The sequence below is a fragment of the Scatophagus argus genome, chromosome 5 (assembly GCF_020382885.2).
Source record: "Scatophagus argus isolate fScaArg1 chromosome 5, fScaArg1.pri, whole genome shotgun sequence".
In the NCBI taxonomy this organism is placed as follows: domain Eukaryota; kingdom Metazoa; phylum Chordata; class Actinopteri; family Scatophagidae; genus Scatophagus; species Scatophagus argus.
Window position 1 is genome coordinate 14,228,790 of NC_058497.1, and position 18,408 is coordinate 14,247,197.

The following is an 18,408-nucleotide window of genomic DNA, read 5'->3' on the forward strand; positions in this document are numbered from 1 at the left end:
CGGTTTTAAAAAGATCCTTATCTAATGTTTACATTTGTTAAATACCTGGCAGAATCAGTACAGTTTTTTAACAATACTATAAATTTGTGATGCTTAAGTGTTAAGTTTTGCTGTGCTTTTTCTGACCAGAGCCAAAAACTTCAGTGTCTTAAACCCCAGTGAGTCGAGTAAATATGATAATGATGACGTGTGTTTCTCTCTGTCCCGTCACAGACAAGTCATCAGTAGCAGGTTCAGAGGAGGCAGAGCCTCAGTCCCCTCCCATAAAGCCACGGGAGACTCGACAAAAGGCCGTTCAAGAAGCTCCTCCTAAGAAGGGTCGCCGGTCCCGACGCTGTGGCCAGTGCTCTGGCTGTCAGGTTCCAGAAGATTGTGGTGTCTGTACGAATTGTCTTGACAAGCCTAAATTTGGAGGACGAAACATTAAAAAGCAATGCTGCAAGTGAGTCTTAACTAATAAGCAGTTTTTCCACAATAAATTATTGTAATGCCAAAGTAAGTAGAATAACATGTCATAACAAATTAATTTTTAATGGAATTTACAAGAAATTAAACATTGAATTTGTCTACAGGATGAGGAAGTGTCAGAACTTGCAGTGGATGCCCTCAAAGATGTTTCTTCAGAAGCAAGGCAAAGGCAAGAAAGACAAAAAGAAGAACAAGTTGTCTGAGAAGAAGGAGATTCTCAATCCAGTAAAAGGACCGATCTCAGAGTCCGGCCCTAAATCCACTCCTGCACCACCAAAGGAGGAGCCTCTCCGCAAAAAGAGTGAAACTCCTCCGCTCAAGCTGGGAGAGGAGAAGTCAAGACAGCAGCCGTTGTCAAAGCAACCATCTCCAGCTCTTGCATCTTCCCCTGCCCCGATCGAACCCCCTCAGGCCCCCAATACAGTCACAGCCCAGACTCAGTCTCCAGCCCTGACAGCAGACACAAAGCAGGTCTCCATCACGAGCAGTGTCACTAGTAAGAAGGGCCACAAACCACAGCAGTCTGTACCAACATCCTCCTCTTCCTCGTCATCCTCATCATCCACGTCATCATCTTCTTCATCCTCGTCGTCTTCCTCCCCGTCATCTTCAGCCCAGAATTCTCCCTCTCAGTCTACACAGTCTCATCAACCGTCTCAACAACAGCAACGGCCTCTTACTAGTCAAGCATCTTCAAAAAAAGATGCTTCACCCAGGATTCCCCTGATCGAGCCCAAGAAGAAGCCCCAGCAGCACTCATCTCAACAGCAGAGCTCAACAGCAATTTCAGATACAGGTTGAAAAAAAACCCATATTAAAGTGCCCATATTAAAGTTGTAATCAATATATAGAGGTCATGCTTATCTCAGTTTTTATAGAAATGTTAAATCCTGTCTCTGTTTTTCCACAGTTGAATCAAAACAGTTGAAAAAGCCACCTTCTCGTTCTGCTCTTCCATCTCCTAAACAGAGACCAAAAGACAAGGTAAGAAGTAGCCACTGAAATTTTGGATGCTCATTGTAAAGACCATGCATAATTTCTGATATTCACACTTCTCGGTCTTCTCTATCTCCTCCTGTCTGATGAACACAAGAAGCCACTTACCGCTAAACCCCCCAGCAGTAGTACTTTAAACTGGCTGAGCACTCCCTCGACTAGGGGCCAAACGAAGTCCAGAGCTCCCTGCGACGGAGTGCATCGTATCAGAGTGGATTTCAAGAGGGACCATGATGTTGAGAAGGTTTGGGAAGCTGGCGGTCTCAGCTTGCTCACCTCTGTTCCTGTCACACCAAGGGTGCTCTGCTTCTTATGTGCAAGCAGTGGGAATGTTGAGGTAAAGAAATACTTATTGTCTTGAAATATTTGCTTTATATTTCATGCCCTTTCCCTTTTATTCTAACAGTCACTTTCTTTCTCCCCTTTCCTTTCTCTTTGTTTTGTTTCTCCCTGTTTGTAGTTTGTTTTCTGCCAGGTATGCTGTGAACCGTTCCATCTCTTTTGCCTGGGGGAATCAGAGCGCCCACTCCAGGAGCAGTTTGAGAACTGGTGTTGTCGACGATGCAGATTCTGCCAGGCCTGTGGACGCCAGCACCAGAAAACTAAAGTAAGCCATTCAGTACATTTCTGTTCATTTCAAAGCTGTGCACAGAAGAAGCTTAGTGCAGAGTGACAGTGTGTCAGGGGTGGAGAATCTTAGAGAATCTCCCTAGGAAGAAGTTTGCTGGTCTTGCCAACAGACACTACTTAATCGCGTTCCTGGACTCCTGCCGTGACATTATTATTTATCTGTCGTCCTGTGCAAAAATTTCATGATGTAAGCCTTGTGTGGTTGCCACTTCTTGCTTGTTGGGTTGTTTTGTCGTGTTGTTTTAAGTTGTATAGATATGGCGGTTATTGGTCATTGCAAACCCGGCAGTAGATGATCTGATTGCTAAGAAAACAGATTTCTTGCAACTAGAAGAAATGTTGCTTTTATCTATGACTAAAGAACTGCCTCAACAGCAGTCGGTCTCAGGCATCCTTTGATTCAACTACAGAGCATGGCCTTCAGAGCCTGACATCTCAGCTCCAAGGGAGTCTTCTGGAATTTCAAACTGCTGTTGATGCATCAGATCTCACACAAACTGAAATCCTACTTAAAGGTGCCCTGTGGATAGTTTTTGTAAACCATGAAAGTTTCTGTTTACAGCCAGTATTGCCTACTAAACATTTCACAAACATTTCTGCATCCTCAAGGTCTAACAAATGTGTTGAGTGCATTTCCTTCTACAAAAAACAAAGCTGATACTTCTCAAATGCTACATTGTTTACATCCATGTTTATTTGCTGTCTGTCTTCTTCTCAGCCTTTGCTGGCACGCTGCTCAGTTTCTTGGCACCTTACCACCATCTGGAATAGTGTGAAACATGTATCACGTCACGGACGACCAACGAAACAAAAACCACATTAAAAAAAAATACTGCTCCATAGCGATGCTAGTGGTCAAAACTCCACAGGGAACCTTTAATGCAGTTTGAGTGATAACAGCTCTATACAGCTCACACTATCACCACATCGTAATGTTTTTTGATAGTGATTCCCCCATTAAACCTTCTATGAATGTGGCCCCAGTAAATGTTGAGAATACTGATGCACTGATTACCTCATGAAAACACTGCAGTGCTTATTCATTTCAAAACAAGACTGATTAGCTGAGGTGAATTCTATAACAACAGATGATGTCTAATCTCACTTGTGGTCTCTCACTGTAGCAGCAGTTGCTAGAGTGCGACAAGTGCCGTAACAGCTATCACCCGGAGTGCCTGGATCCCAACCACCCTACCAGACCTACGAAGAAGAAGAGAGTCTGGGTATGGATACACACACCACTCTTGGCTTTCACCCAGTGCCTGAACAAACTTTGACATTATGCTCACACATTTTTTCCTACTACCCCTCCTTTTGTTCACACAATCATCCTGCTTCTCACTATTGTGCTACTCTCATTCATGTGACTTACTAGCAGGCAGTATCTATGAAAACATTGTACTCACTTTCACACCATTCCTACTCTTTACCCAACTGCTTGCAAGTTTCTGCCATGTAGTCACCACCTTGTTTTATGTGTTTTTTGTTTTTAGGTTTGCACCAAGTGTGTGTGCTGTAAGAGCTGTGGAGCCACTAAACCTGGGAAGTCCTTGGGTGCCCAGTGGTCACATGACTTTTCCATGTGTCATGATTGTGCCAAACTGTTTGCTAAAGGTAAGTGTTAAGCATGTGTTCAATGCTAAGGAGTGAGTACAGCGCTGGTATTCTTTCTGATATTAGATGAGAATGATTTCTTAAAAATCTGACCTGCATTTTGAAGTCTTGGTTTAAACTCACAGTACCTGTTGCACTCTTCTTCTCTCAGGAAACTTCTGCCCACTTTGTGATAAGTGCTATGACGATGATGACTATGACAGCAAGATGATGGAGTGTGGCCGTTGCAACCACTGGGTTCATGCAAAGTGTGAGAATCTGACCGGTCAGTGTCACGTCTCCCACCCCCCCCCCACAAAAAAGAAAATCATATTAAAGACAAATTTACTTTATGTTCCTTACACATAGATCACTATATATTATTTAGTGCTTAGCAGCACTTATTGTATTTGCATCATCAGTTGTCAATGTCTGTACGGCTGACTGACAGGCCCGTCCTGTGAGTGCTGTCAAGTTGATGAGTGTCTGAAAGACGATAAACCTAATAATGGGAGCAATAATGACCTGTCATGTTTCGCCTGTCATCCAGATGAAATGTACGAGCTGCTATCAAAACTGCCAGAGAGCGTTGCCTACACGTGTACCAAATGTACAGAACGCCATCCACCCGAGTGGAGGACAGCGCTGGAGAGGGAGCTTCAGGGCTGTGTTCGCCATGTCCTCACTGCACTGCTCAACTCACGCACATCCTCACACCTGTTGCGCTACAGACAGGTTAGATACACATGCTGCTGCTTCTTCTTCTATTCCAGACAGTTGATTCAAATATGATTGCCTTAAAGGATGAAAATTGTATAATGTTTTTATTATGGTGCTGCACTCATGAATGCAAACAACTAAACAAAACAGCTAAACCAAACTCTGTCTTTGGGGCAGGCGGTGAAACCTCCAGAGCTGAACCCAGAGACAGAGGAGAGTCTCCCATCCCGTCGTTCCCCAGAGGGCCCAGATCCTCCAGTCTTGACAGAAGTCACCCCCACACCTCCGAGTGACTCCCCTCCAGACCTGGAGTCTGTTGAGAAAAAGATGGATCAGGGCCGCTACAATTCAGTGGTAACTGTGTTATCTTTAGAGCAGTGTCTTGTCTTGTGTCTTGTTCTGTCAAACTGGACCTGGTGCAGGTTCAAGAGACTTGTGAGAGGTTTACCATCTGCTATATTTTAGTGAAAAGCAGATTTTGTGTGTGTATTTACTGTACAGTTATTGTAGTGTGGAAGGGATCTATACAAGCTAACCACGGGTAAACATTTACTCAACCTAAAAAAGTCTGTAGATTTCATTATTGTGTGTGTCCGTTGTCTCTTAAATCTGTGGACAGCAGGCTTGAACTGACCATAGAGAGCACTGGGAAATTTCCCAATGACCTGGCAAGCTGATTGCCCTGCAGTGTCAGGCCAGTGTTAAAAGTGTTAAATGAAATTTGTAAACCAAAAGGAAACCACAGGGCAGCTACAGCCTATCAGAACTGTAGACCATCGTAAGTATACACTTTTCTGTCAGGTGGAAATAGCTCCAGTTACTCAGAGCTGCATGATGATAAACATAAGTCCACTCAGAGCTCTGAGGAAATGCCAGGTACAAAGCAAACACTCTGAAAGTGCACAAAATTATATATGAATATTTATTCCTACTGCCTGAAATTATAGAAGTGCGATTGAGAAACTCATGACACTGAGCTCCCCCCGTTGTTTTTTAAACTTAAAGTTAAAGATGTCTTATTGGCATAAACACTAAACAGGAAGAAAATTTAACAAAACCCCCGCAGAATGTGTTGTCCTGTGAATGGAGTGAATTTGGAAATTGTCCTGGACTGATGTTAGATTCCCGGCCTAAATTATTGTCCCAGTCCACCCCTGGTGGTCAGGCCTGAGCTGTATAATAATAAATCGACATAGACTGCTATTGTAATGACCTTTCCACGAATGTTCATCAGTGCTTCACTGTTTTATCAATTACTCTCTGCGTGTGTGTGTCTATTCATCATTTCTCTTTCAGCTGGAGTTCAGTGATGACATTGTGCGAATCATTCAGACAGCCATGAACAGTGATGGTGGCCAGCCTGAGAGCAGGAAAGCCAACAGCATGGTCAAGTCTTTCTTCATCAGGGTAAGAACCTCAAATTAGTTCTGGATCGTATGAGTCATATCGGTCCTCGCAATGCCACTGAGAACACAACAAAATTGAGTGCAATTCTTAAAAACTCACCAATTATATTAATTTTATTGGTAATAGCGCTGTTGTACACTTTTGGTTAATATCAAGTAGTTAACCTGTTGTTATTTGACTCCATATTCTTTTCAGGTACATGTAGATTTCCACATATGCTCACAAACATATACTTCCTCCTTGGGGAAGAAGAGGGGTGCCCTAGGGTGTCATTGTAGCAGCTATAGAATAAATACGTTGGTCAAGGTAGTTAGAGAGCCTCTGCTAAGCTACACTATCACTAACTACCACTTTGCTCCAAATGGAGGTCTGTGAAAGTTTTTTAAAAGGCTGATATGCTAATATCATTGGATGTTTTTGTTTCAGCAAATGGACCGAATCTTCCCATGGTTTAAAGTCAAAGAGTCCAGGTTCTGGGAAAGGCAAAATGTCTCTGCCAAGTGAGTGTCTATTGCACCGTGATCAATACAAGTGGTTGTATCTATTACATGGTGTCCAGTGTGTACAGTATCCCAACTGTTCTGACTAACTCTTTACAGTTATGTAAGGCATAATTTATCTTTACCAACTGGTTCTAAATTGCTTTTACAGTATTATGTTGTAATTATTTGAAAAAGCTTTTTGAAAAACTAAGTCAGCTGGTCATTCCAGTTGCAGTTTTGCTGTAATTTAAAGGTTTGAAAGTGCAGCCATAAATCCAGGCAAAAGCACTGGACAAGAACTTAAACTAAAAGAACAAACTGATATGAACAGAGTCTGAAAGTCAATACTTGTGCAACACTCCCTAGCAGACAGCTCTCTCAGGCTTATTGTGTAGTTAGTATTGTGAAGTGTGTGATGTGCCATTATTTTCTAAACTTGTAGTGCACATTATGTTTGTAATTACACAGAAGAAAATTCGAAATTTCATACTCCTGTAATGTGAACCTTTTGAAAGAGCTCGGAGAAGAACTGCAGTTTTCAAAAACTTAAAGTCTATAATTATTGAAATGAGAAGTAAGATGTGGTTTCTCTGGGAGAAACTGTACCATCATCTGAGGGAACCAGAAAGCAGTGAACTAATATTTATAAAATGTCTGGGCTGAGTGTACCAACAACCCCCGAGTAAAATCAGTGCAAATAACAGCCAAGGGGCAAGATCTGCTATTCATATGGTAGCCACTTTATCTTTTTAAGTGGTTAAGTTGTCTGATGTTCACTTTTGGGAATCACAAGTGAAACATGTTCCAAGCCATGACATCAGTCACTCAAAGGGGCTCTTTTAACTACTTAAGAAATTAGTGACAGAGCGGAGTAGATCACTGAAGTGCTTTTCATTCAGCATGGCTTATCTCAGGACAATGACTGTGATTAAAGGTCCCAGTCAAGATTTAAAGCTGCAGTAATGAAATTGATTTCAGTTTGTCTGATTTAATGAGCCCAGTGAACAGCTTAGTGGTGAAAGTAAGTGGATAACAGATGAGTGGAGGCCCACAGACTCATAATATCACTGATGAATGTGATAATTAAGGTTAAGTCAACATCTGAATATTTGTGTGCTGTCTTAACTGAAATCACCTCCCCTTTGCTGCAGTTAGTTCAGTTTGACTAAGCTTGTCAGCACTTACCTGAAACTTGTGGAGGACAGCAGATATTGATTAAAGAACATGTCTTTACATTAATGATTCAGAATGAAATGATCATATTGAATAATTGATGCTGTTTACAGCAATGACAGGCTTGTCATTTGACATTATTAGAAGGAAGAGCTCAAAGGTTATGCACACTTTTTCTAATTCTTTCACTTCCCAAATGAATGGTATGGTGTCACTGCTCTACATATTGAAAAGGGCACTCATTCATGCTATCTCACTCATTCACTAACTCTCACTTATATTTAGCTCTCAGCTTTCCCAGAAAATTTATTCTGCCTATCCTCCAGGCATTGTGGGAGGCAAACTGTAACAGTGTCACATTTCACTTGAAGGCTCTTTGATGCGTATTTGTGGTCTAATTGTGGTTTACTTGTCAGTTTGGTCTCTTGCATTATGTATCATTGCTCCAGGCCAGGAAACCAGCGATCCATCCAGTGGATCTTGTGGCCGTCGTTGGTTCAATGCCTGTTTATTGCATGTGTTGGCCTGTTAAGTATGACTTGACATTACACCAGTTATCCAGTCTTGCTTGCTTGGCAGAACTTATCTTGGCAATGCCGCTTAGATGTGATTATTTATTAGCGGTGTCATTCCTCAATTACTACTTGGAAAAATTTTATATCTTCCTCTGAAAAAATCTTGAGCACGGCACAGCAGTGCATGTAGTGTTTGTGGTCATGTTGAGGCAATAAACCACCTTTCGTCTGCCTTTTTAAAAGGCAACATATTTCATTCAATCTTTATAAAGACAACTCTGTATTTTATATTGATTTAGATGTTGTTGAGATTTTATTTTGCTACATTACCTCGAGTCTAACATTCATCTGAGATTCTTTACATGCTTTGTTGAGATCTGTAACCGTAGTCTTTAATTCAGGTAAACCCCACTCTGCTGTTGCAGCTGCCACAACACCATGAATGTTTGATGAGTGTTTCTTGATGTAAAAACATTTTTTTCATGTCCTTAGGCTTCCCTGAAGTTATAGTTATAGTTAGTTACAATAATTGGGATTGTTCTGTTGTTTACACCAGGTACATGACAATAAAACAATCACAACTTCCATTTTACCTGATGTTAGTACTCATGGGATGTTGATAAATGGTGCCCGTCTCTGTTCTCCAGCAGTGGGCTTCTCCCAAATGCTGTGCTGCCTCCATCCCTGGACCACAACTATGCTCAGTGGCAGGAGAGGCAGGAGCTCTCTCGCGCTGAACATCCACACCTCATGAAAAAGATCATCCCAGCTCCCCGACCCAAGACCCCCGGTGAACCGGATTGTCCAGCTTCCCCTCCTCCTCTCCCTCCATCTCTGCTCCCGCCATTCCCACTCTTACCTGGTAAGGCGTTCTGAAAATATGTACCCAAATACTTAGATGCATGCTGCTTTTGCCCATCTCGTCAGTTTGTTTGATGACGTTTTCTCTTCAGATCGTGAAGACAGTCCAGAGCTCCCTCCTCCTCCAGGCGTTAGTGATAACAGGCAATGTGTTCTGTGTCTGAAGTATGGAGATGAGAACACTAATGTGAGTCAGAGATCTGCTTGTACTTTCTTTAATACAATATATATATATATATATATATATATGTAAAAATATCTTTATGTCACTTGTAACATGGCTGTTTGTTTCAGGAGGGGGGCAGGCTGTTGTACATTGGTCAGAATGAGTGGACCCATGTGAACTGCGCCCTGTGGTCTGCTGAGGTGTTTGAGGATGATGATGGCTCTCTGAAAAATGTTCACATGGCTGTTCTCAGGGGAAAACAGCTGGTAAGAAACTTCATTCATCCCAAGTTCCCACTCTATTTTCAGCGTGTATCTATTGGACAGACATTTACGAGCAGTTGTGCTTTTCAGCGCTGTGAGATGTGTCAAAAGCCAGGGGCCACAGTTGGCTGCTGCCTCACCTCTTGCACCAGTAACTACCACTTCATGTGCGCCCGCCAGTGCAACTGCGTCTTCCTGGAGGACAAGAAAGTTTATTGTCCAAAGCACAGGGACCTCATCAAAGGAGAAGTAAGGAAATCTTATTATTTATTACTTAATCAAAACTTCTTTATTGAATTTAAAAGACAGCTACCTGAAGTTTTTAAAACTTAAACAATCAGTAAAACTAAAATAGATGAACCATGCTAGTAACATTTGATATTTTTCATTGTCTCTTATCCTTTATTTTGATTGTGTACTATTTGCTGTAGGTGGTGTCTGGGTTTGAGGTGACCCGGAGGATCCTGGTGGACCTGGAAGGAATAAGTATCAGAAGGAAATGGCTGGCAGGGCTGGAGCCTGAAAATGTCCACATGATAATAGGTAGGTCGATTGCTTGTAATTGTGCAACCAATTCCTTAGTTCAGTCCCAGTGTCTCTTGAATCCTAATTGAAACACTGTCACTGTAGGCTCCATGACCATTGATTGTTTGGGGATACTGACTGAACTCTCAGACTCCAAACGCAAACTCTTCCCTGTAGGATACCAGTAAGTTTTTTTTCCCGCTGCAAGTCTTCTCTTACTGTTTTAAATGCCACCATTATTATTCTCTCTTCATGTAAATTATTGCTAACTGATAGAGTCAAGTTTTTTGAATCAAACTAAATAAAAAAGAAACTAACTAAAATCTCTTCCCTACAGGTGTTCAAGGGTTTACTGGAGTACTTTAGATGCTCGAAAACGCTGTGTGTATACTTGTAGGATTCTAGTTTGTCACCCTCCAGTGGTGGAGTCTGACCTAAAAAACATGATGGCTCCTGAGGAGAATCGCACAATAGCACACAGCCCACCTCCCATAACAGGTAGCCTACTGATTATCATGACATTGTGTAATTTAGATTTCAGTGTGCTGTATAACTAGACTATAATGTGTTGTTGTTCTTCTTTTTTTCAATATTCAGAATTTCTTGATCCCTTTGAATCCCCAAGGCGCTCTGACAGCCTTTCACCTGCTAACACCCCCAAGCTCAGGGTTTACACCAGGAACCGACACCCCAGCTACCCTCCCTGTCAGCGCTCCTTAGGCCCCAGGCCCATGCCCTCTCCAGGTACAAATATGCCTTTCCACCTTGGTTACAAAAGTGCAAATATTTTTGTTAATTCTTTGTAGAAATGAATTTAAATTATCAGCCGTCTGGCTTTCCACAGAGTACCCTCATTTTCAGTATCCAATTCTTTTATTCTGTAGGAGGTACTTCGCAGCCCCAAAGCCATGAGATTGTGACAGTAGGAGACTCCCTGGTGAACCCCAGCATGCGGAATATTGACTCACGTCGCCACAGCTCTCCTTCTCTCTCTCCTCCATCACACCAGCTGAACAGACAGAGAGGTGTGACTTCCCCACCTCAGATTTTGTCACGTCCCCTTACCTCACCTCCTCCCCTCATCCCCTCCCCTGCCAGAGACCCGGAAAAGTCCAAGCACCTCAGCAAAGACTTGGCAAAGAGTCCAGTCCAGAGAGATGATGAAAGAGGAAGACTGTTCTCCACAGACAGAAACAGACAGCAACCATCCAGAGACCAAGGGATGAGAGATGCAGACAAGGGGAGGGTGTCAAGTCAAGACCAAGTTTCTAAGGATTCTGACAAGAATAGATCATACAGAGAACTGGGACAAAAAGATTCTGATAAGGGTGAAACACCAGCCAAAGAGCTGGAAAAGAAGAGGCCACTAAGTAAAGACTCGGGTCTGAAAGAATCTGAAAGGGGGAGGCCTCTTGGTAGAGATCTGTTAAGAGATTCAGAAAAGGGGAGACAAGCAAACAGAGACTCTGAGAAGGGGAGACAGACAAGCAGAGAATCAAGCAGTAGAGAAACCGATAAGAGCAAATCGTCGTCTAAAGATCCCAGCTATAAGGACAGGTCACTTAGTAGAGATGTAGGACTAAGGGACTCCGAGAAGCATAGACAATATTGCAGGGAAACAGGAAAAGACTCAGGCCAAGGTAAAGACAGACTGTCTAGTAGGGACTCTGACAAGGGTAGACCTCTCTCTAGAGATTCAAGTTACAGAAGCACAGAGAAAAGCAAAGACTCTGGCTCAGGGAAAGATAGTAATCCTGGTAGTCAGTCCAAACAGGCTGGAGGTGAGAGCAAGAGCCCTAGACTGGCGCCTGCAGGCCTGAGCCTGCAGATGCGGATGGACAAGCAAGGGCAGCATGGAGGCAAAGACCAGGATGTTTCTTCAAGTCCCGGTTTGCTGCCTCGTCATCGGTCAACCCCCACCTCTCACAGCACCCAGTTTAAGGACAAGGCCAGCTCAGGGAAGGAGAGTAATAGTGGCACTGGAAATTTAATGCCAGTCCATAAGGACTCTGTTGGGAAATCTGGTTCCCCACAGTCTTCATTTCAGAAGTCCAATGCACGTAAATCCAATGATTACTCATCAGGTCCAGCCACAGCAGCAGATATGAAGCCTCTGTGGCCCTTGAGAACACCAGCAGAAGATGATGTTGTCAAGCGAGGCTCCTTACATCTGGCCTCCCCAACTGCAGCCTCAGCTGCCAAAGACAAACACTCCAAAGTTAAGATGGCAAGCAGCAGAGAAGTGTCCAAAGACCATGAAAGAGAGAAGAGTCTCCAAAACAGCAGCAACAAAATTTCCCTTCTCAACAACAACACGAAAGCTACTGGCAGCACCAACACACATGCTACAAACCCCAGCTCTCACAACAGCAACAATAGCAAAGCTCCAGTGCTTGGAAACAGCACTAAAGCCCACGGGAAGGCTCAGTTGGAGAAGCTTGAGAACCAGGGAGCAGACAGGTTACCCTCAAAGAGCAGAGAAAATTACTCTTGTCCTGAAAGAAAGAATAGCTCCAGTCTGGACAACTTACAGCAGCTGCAGTCTGCTGGTTTACCTTCAGAGAAAGGAGTGAAGACCTCTTCTCAGTCTCACACCAAACCTACAACTAACCAGCTGCCATTGTCCTCCAGAGAGAAAAAGAGATCCATTAAACCCCCTGCTGTAGCTCCATTAAAGACTGATATCAAGACTGACCCTAATGGGACCAGCACACTTGGTGGCATTTCTTCCTCCTGTCCCACGAGCACTACCTCCACTGTTTCTCCTGCCGAGCAGGGGGCCCGTCGCTCTGCCCGCTCCACTCTCTTCTCCTCACCCTCTGCCAGCAGCAGTGACAGCTCTGAATCTGACACTCAGACTCAGACAGAGGAAGATGATTTGTGCAAGGAACCCTCTCACAGTGAGCTCCGAGATCACCACAGCCTCCTCAGTCAAGGCACTGAGGATGAGGGCGAATGTCCAGAAGATGACCAAGACAGAGGTATGGATTACAAACATCACGAGGATGACAGTGACGGATCAGGTTCAGCCAAGCGGCGGTACCCTCGACGCAGTGCCCGTGCACGCTCCAACATGTTTTTTGGCCTCACGCCTTTCTATGGAGTTCGCTCATATGGTGAGGAGGACCTTCCTTTCTACGGCAGTGGGGATGGACCCGGGGCAGCGGTTAAGAGGAGGACTGGTGGACGCAAGAAGTCAGCTGAGGGCCAGGTGGATGGAGCAGATGATATGAGCACCTCCTCTTCATCAGGGGACAGTGGAGAAGATGAGGACAGTGGAATGAAACACAGGGGCAAAGACCCTTACTACTACAACTTCACCCGAACAATAATTAACCCTAGTGATGGCCTGCCGTCTATAGAAGGAATCGACCAGTGTCTGGGAAGGGGATCCCAGCTTCAGCGTTTTCTAAAAGACGAGGCACAGCAGCAACAGAGGGCTCAAGGAAAAGCTGAAGAGGACATGCTCAGTGCTTTGTAAGTACATACAATTCTTTGATTTGATAAAATAATAGTCAAAAATTTGTTTGGGTTATTTTTTTGTCATCGTTGTGTCTAATAATCTAATAAATCTTCTTTTTTGTGTTTAACAGGACTTTAGGCAAGCAGCAAATTGGTCAGCTCGATGGCGTTGATGATGGCTCAGAGAGTGATACCAGCATCTGCACCACCAGCACTACAACCACTACAACCCCCTCCTCTTCCACTCCACATAAGAGCATTCCTAAGAGAAGGGGCAGAGAGAGGCACACTGAGAAACCTGACTCCCATGACTCAAACAAGGAGGCTGATAACAGTGGTGGAACAGTAAGCAGTAACACACGTGAAGGCAGAAAGAACCAGAAAGAAAACTGTCTTTCTTTGGGGGGCGGGGTCAAGTCCCAGCCACAGAGTCAGGGTCAGGATCCCCTCGAGGCCCAACTGTCCCTCAGCACGGACCTGCTAAAATCAGACTCTGACAACAACAACAGTGATGACTGTGGTAACATTTTGCCATCAGACATCATGGAGTTTGTCCTCAACACACCTTCCATGTCAATGCAGGCTCTGGGTCAGCAGTCCGAGCCGTCTTCCTCAGAGCTTCTCTTGGATGAGGGATATGTGGATGTCAACCGCCGCAAAGACATCCTGTTTGATGACTTTTCCCAGCCACTGCCCACTGCTGAGAGTGGAGGTGTTGTGGAGAGTAGTGTGAATAGCTCCATGTCTGTAGAGGAGCCTTATCTTCCTCTGGAGCTGCCTTCTGACCTCTCAGTCCTGACCACACGCAGCCCTACTGTTAGTACCAGTCAGAACCACACTGCTGGGAGTCTTATCTCTGATACCTCAGATCGCACCATGCTGGGCTTGACCTCTGACCCAGAGACTATCAGTGCGGACAAGAGTGGGGACAAGAAAAGAACACGGCCAGGTGTGTCACCATCAGAGAATCAACATGATGCTACAACGTTGGGAAACAGGGACACGCAGGTCACAGAAGGTCACATGACCCCTGAACAGTTTATTCCTAGCCCTACTGTCGGTCAGGTCATTGAACCCCAAGGTAACCAGGATGTTTCCAGGAGCTCTGGTACCCCTGGTTTGCCAAGCTCCCCCTCCCTGCCTCAGAAGTACCTCCCGGCATCAGCGGCAGCTGCAGGTAGTCCCAGCCCAGTTCCTGGTCCGGGACCCGCTCAGGCTCAGGTTTCCAGCCCCGCAGTCATCAAACCAGGCCCTGACAAGCTTATTGTCGTCAATCAGCAGTTCCAACCTCTATATGTTCTTCAGACTGTCCCCAATGGTGTCACCCAAAAAATTAGTGCCACAGGAGTGATGGACACTAGCTCTCAAGCAGTGCTGAGCTCTATGACACTTACCACAGGGTTGAATACTGGTTTATCCACAGCCCAATCAATATTTCCTGCTGGTGGCAAAGTCCTGGGCACCATGCCTCACCCTTCCCAGATTCACACATTCACAGGACCCTCACAGACAGGTTTCCAGACAGGAATCCCCAGCACCACCTCAGGTCTTCTCATTGGTTTGCCTTCTCAGCCCCATGAACAGTCACAGATTCTGGTCTCTGAGGCTGGTCGACCACATGAACTGGGTCCCAGTGTTGCCATAGTATCTAGTCCCTCCTCTCTCACTTCTTCCTCGACTGTACTTGCCTCTGCTCATGGCAAGAAGAGGCCTATCTCACGCCTACAACCAAGAAAAAGCAAAAAGTTGGCCCGCTCCCGCAGTCAGCCTACTCTGGCCCCGTCTGAGGTGGGTCCTCCCAACATGACCCTCATCAACCTGTCTTCCCCACAGATTACTGCTAGCATCCCTGGCCAACCTGGTGGGCTGGTTGAGTTAAGTACCCTGTCCACTTCTCAGCGCAAGGTCCCAAATATTATAAAGAGACCAAAATCAGGAGGAGTTATGTATTTGGATCCCACGACTCTCCTTCAACAGAGGATTCCTGGTCCTGCCCAACCTGGCATCTTGGGTCACGATTCCTCCACTCACCTTCTACCTTGCACAGTCTCTGGTCTTAACCCCAGTCAGTCAGTGTTGAATGTTGTGTCTGTGCCCCCTAGTGGTGCTACAGGCCTTCTTGCACCAGGATCGGTCTCCCTCTCCACCCCTGTCCTCAGCTCTACTGAGATCACAGGACCGATTAGCAACCTCCTGTTTAAAGCCAGTCCGCATGGCTTGGGCCTGTCAGACCAACCAATGGTCCTTCAGTCAGCAGGAGGAGCTCCTCTGATGTCACAGCTCAGCTCCTCTGTGCAGACATCAATAGCCAGCAGCATCTGCGTCCTCCCCTCCCAGCAGACTATCAGCATGGCTGTCAACCAGCAAGGGGAGACAGAAGGCAGCAATGTCCACTTACAGCATCAGTCTCAGCTTGTTAACAGGGCCCAGACAGTGGATTCCAGTCCAAACACCACTGTTACATTAGCTCCCGGCCCAGCCAACCCTCTAAGCCCTGCCAAAGGACGTGTTGTTGGAGTGTTCACCCAAACCTCTGCACACTCCCAGAGCAGTAGAACAACTCCCATTTCCAGATCATCAGAACAAAGGCTGCCTAACTCCAGCACAGCAGCTGCTATTTCAGGAACAGAAAAAGGCAAACAGAAAATGAAGAGGAGCAGGCAGAGCACAGACGTAACCAGTGGGAAGAAGCCCAAGGTCTCTCAGGTAGAAGAGCATCGCAGCAACTCTGCAGGACAACCACACTCAAACCCAAGGTGAGATTACTTTGGCTGCTTGTGTATGTGTTGCTATTGTGCTTTCAATTTATTTCTTTTTGCATCAATACATTAGCAATGCCGTTCTCAAATATTTTCTGCATAATGCATATGACAATGAGAATAACGAGAACAGCAGGGTGTTTTTGTTTTGTTTTACTGGTAAAAGTATATTTTTTTTTGTCTTTGTAATATTGTCCTCTGATGTTATTTAAATCTCCAGTGTGTAGAGATTACTCCCAATTCCACTGTGTATTGGGATTATTATTTGCACAAAGTTATTTTTCCAGTCGCTATGCATTATGTTAAAGTTTGGTTCAGGTACAGAGACGTGAAATATCTCTCCCTGACTTGCTCTCAAAAGTACTTTGCATACCGATAAATATATTCCTGTTTTGATCCTCTTCTTTGCACATAGTTCCAAAGAGCTGAATTCCCCTGAACCCATGGACACAGGCAAGCCCATGGACAAGGCATCCAGCAAGAGGTACACAGCCATCCATGTTAGGTGTCCATTTTTGTTCTGACCGTATAAAGGAGTTCTAATGCTTGCCTCAAATTTTTTTCCAGTGTTCTGGGGAAAAAGAAGACACCCGGAAGCCCTGTGTTATCAGGGAAAGTGGTGGGGAAAGACAAACCATCAGCATCTGGGGGAGCAGGGACTTTTCCTGTGACTTCACCACCTGACCAGGATGAAAACAGCAGAGACACTGGCTTGGATAGCAAACCCAAGAAGGGCATAATCTTTGAAATTAGCAGCGAGGACGGTTTCCACATCCGCTGCGAGAGTATTGAAGGTGAGAGAAAATGATCACATTTGTTATATTTGTGTTTTTTCCCAGTAAGCCTTCGGTAAATGGTCATGTAATGTGTTCGATTTTAAAATTTGTGCAGCTGTAATTTGTTGTTTACATAGTATAGTGCAAAGAGCTTTTTGCAATCATAAAGACACAATGTCCTATTTGTCTCTAAGACTACGACACGAATCATGACAATGTGCATGAAATACTGAGTTGTCCTGTTCTAATTGTCCTGTTACAGAGGCTTGGAAATCACTGACTGACAAAGTGCAGGAAGCTCGCTCCAACGCACGACTCAAAGAGCTCTCTTTTGAAGGTGAACCCTCATCCTGATTTGACTGCATCAAAAAAAAACAAAAAAAAAAAAACCAAGAAGAGGGGATATGTTTTGGTATTTTTCGTATGCATCCCTCAGTGTCCACTGCTGGCTAAGGTTTATTTTGACGTGGAAGATGTAAATGATTCATAATGGACGTGCTTCTTTGCTCCTTCCAGGTGTGAATGGATTGAGGATGCTGGGAATCGTTCACGAGGCAGTGGTCTTCCTTCTGGAGCAGCTTTACGGCTCCAGACACTGCCGGAGCTACCGTTTTCGCTTCCACAAACCAGAGGAAACCGATGAACCTCCCATCAACCCCCACGGATCGGCGCGTGCAGAGATCAACCACAGGTTAGGAAGGGATCCACATACTCAAATACACACCTCTGTAGTACGTTTGGTTGTGTACCAAAAGTGTTCTTCCCTCTCCTGGAAGCAGGGAATGTGGACTGTTATACCAGGGCCTATTTTGGCAAACGGACATATAACAAATATCCTGTCTGTATCTGAAGCGGTAAAATGAAAGTATTATTTACTTGGTGATTGGTCAGGGGTAAGTTCATATGAGGTATGATATGAGATAACTTTGTGTTTGGGTGATGATTCATTTGAAAAAGGATAGCCAAGCACTTTCCTTCTAACTTTAATACTTCTTTTTGGAAAATTGGTTTCTAACTGTTGTGGATCTTGTGTGTTTGTGTTTCTCACTGCTGTCTATTCTATTGTGTTCCAGGAGGTCTGTGTTTGACATGTTCAATTTCTTGGCTTCCAAACACCGCCAGCCTCCCGAGTACAGGCCACAAGAAGAAGATGATGATGAAGGCCAGCTCAGGACAGTCAGGTCAGTTACAGCAGTGTTCCCCAACCTTTTTTGAGCCGCGGCACATCTTTTACATTAGAAAGATCGCGCGGTGTGCCACCGGCAAAAATGTTTGTATCAGTTGGCCGCTCTGCCCGCCCAGAGCGCTGATCGGATGAAGCCGCGGCACAACCAACAACACACAGTAGTTGGGAGTCACTGAGTTACAGCACATACAAAATCTCCTGTTAACTATTCACAGAACAAATGCCTTTGTGCTGCTGCAACACCCAGATTTTCTCCCTGATGATCAGTAAAGGATGATGTTATCTTGTTATAGAGAAACTGTCATCATAACATTTCCTTTTCATTTTGTTGTTGTAGACGGGCCTCCATGGAGCTGCCACTCGCTGTGAGATTCAAACAGCTCAAGGCCACCTCTAAGGAAACTGTTGGAGTCTACAGGTTAGATG

At 44.7% G+C, this 18,408-nt stretch overlaps 1 protein-coding gene across 4 annotated transcripts in view; it reads left to right on the forward strand.

The window, feature by feature from the left end:
- kmt2a (lysine (K)-specific methyltransferase 2A) overlaps window positions 1–18,408 on the forward strand; it is a 39,374-nt gene that overhangs the window by 14,740 nt on the left and 6,226 nt on the right. Inside the window, exons 5-32 of one of the 4 annotated variants that reach the window (XM_046389029.1) lie at window positions 214–442; window positions 573–1,264; window positions 1,379–1,452; window positions 1,562–1,801; window positions 1,925–2,071; window positions 3,219–3,317; window positions 3,588–3,708; window positions 3,860–3,973; window positions 4,238–4,422; window positions 4,585–4,761; window positions 5,704–5,814; window positions 6,241–6,314; window positions 8,632–8,846; window positions 8,938–9,032; window positions 9,140–9,277; window positions 9,365–9,523; window positions 9,706–9,817; window positions 9,905–9,983; window positions 10,137–10,297; window positions 10,397–10,543; window positions 10,684–13,276; window positions 13,393–16,017; window positions 16,436–16,504; window positions 16,588–16,814; window positions 17,059–17,133; window positions 17,313–17,487; window positions 17,870–17,977; window positions 18,320–18,400. In XM_046389029.1, the coding sequence (XP_046244985.1) occupies window positions 214–442; window positions 573–1,264; window positions 1,379–1,452; window positions 1,562–1,801; window positions 1,925–2,071; window positions 3,219–3,317; window positions 3,588–3,708; window positions 3,860–3,973; window positions 4,238–4,422; window positions 4,585–4,761; window positions 5,704–5,814; window positions 6,241–6,314; window positions 8,632–8,846; window positions 8,938–9,032; window positions 9,140–9,277; window positions 9,365–9,523; window positions 9,706–9,817; window positions 9,905–9,983; window positions 10,137–10,297; window positions 10,397–10,543; window positions 10,684–13,276; window positions 13,393–16,017; window positions 16,436–16,504; window positions 16,588–16,814; window positions 17,059–17,133; window positions 17,313–17,487; window positions 17,870–17,977; window positions 18,320–18,400 (9,322 nt within the window). The remainder of the gene's footprint in view (window positions 1–213; window positions 443–572; window positions 1,265–1,378; window positions 1,453–1,561; window positions 1,802–1,924; window positions 2,072–3,218; window positions 3,318–3,587; window positions 3,709–3,859; window positions 3,974–4,237; window positions 4,423–4,584; window positions 4,762–5,703; window positions 5,815–6,240; window positions 6,315–8,631; window positions 8,847–8,937; window positions 9,033–9,139; window positions 9,278–9,364; window positions 9,524–9,705; window positions 9,818–9,904; window positions 9,984–10,136; window positions 10,298–10,396; window positions 10,544–10,683; window positions 13,277–13,392; window positions 16,018–16,435; window positions 16,505–16,587; window positions 16,815–17,058; window positions 17,134–17,312; window positions 17,488–17,869; window positions 17,978–18,319; window positions 18,401–18,408) is intronic. The other 3 variants (XM_046389032.1, XM_046389031.1, XM_046389030.1) reach the window with 3 other exon arrangements.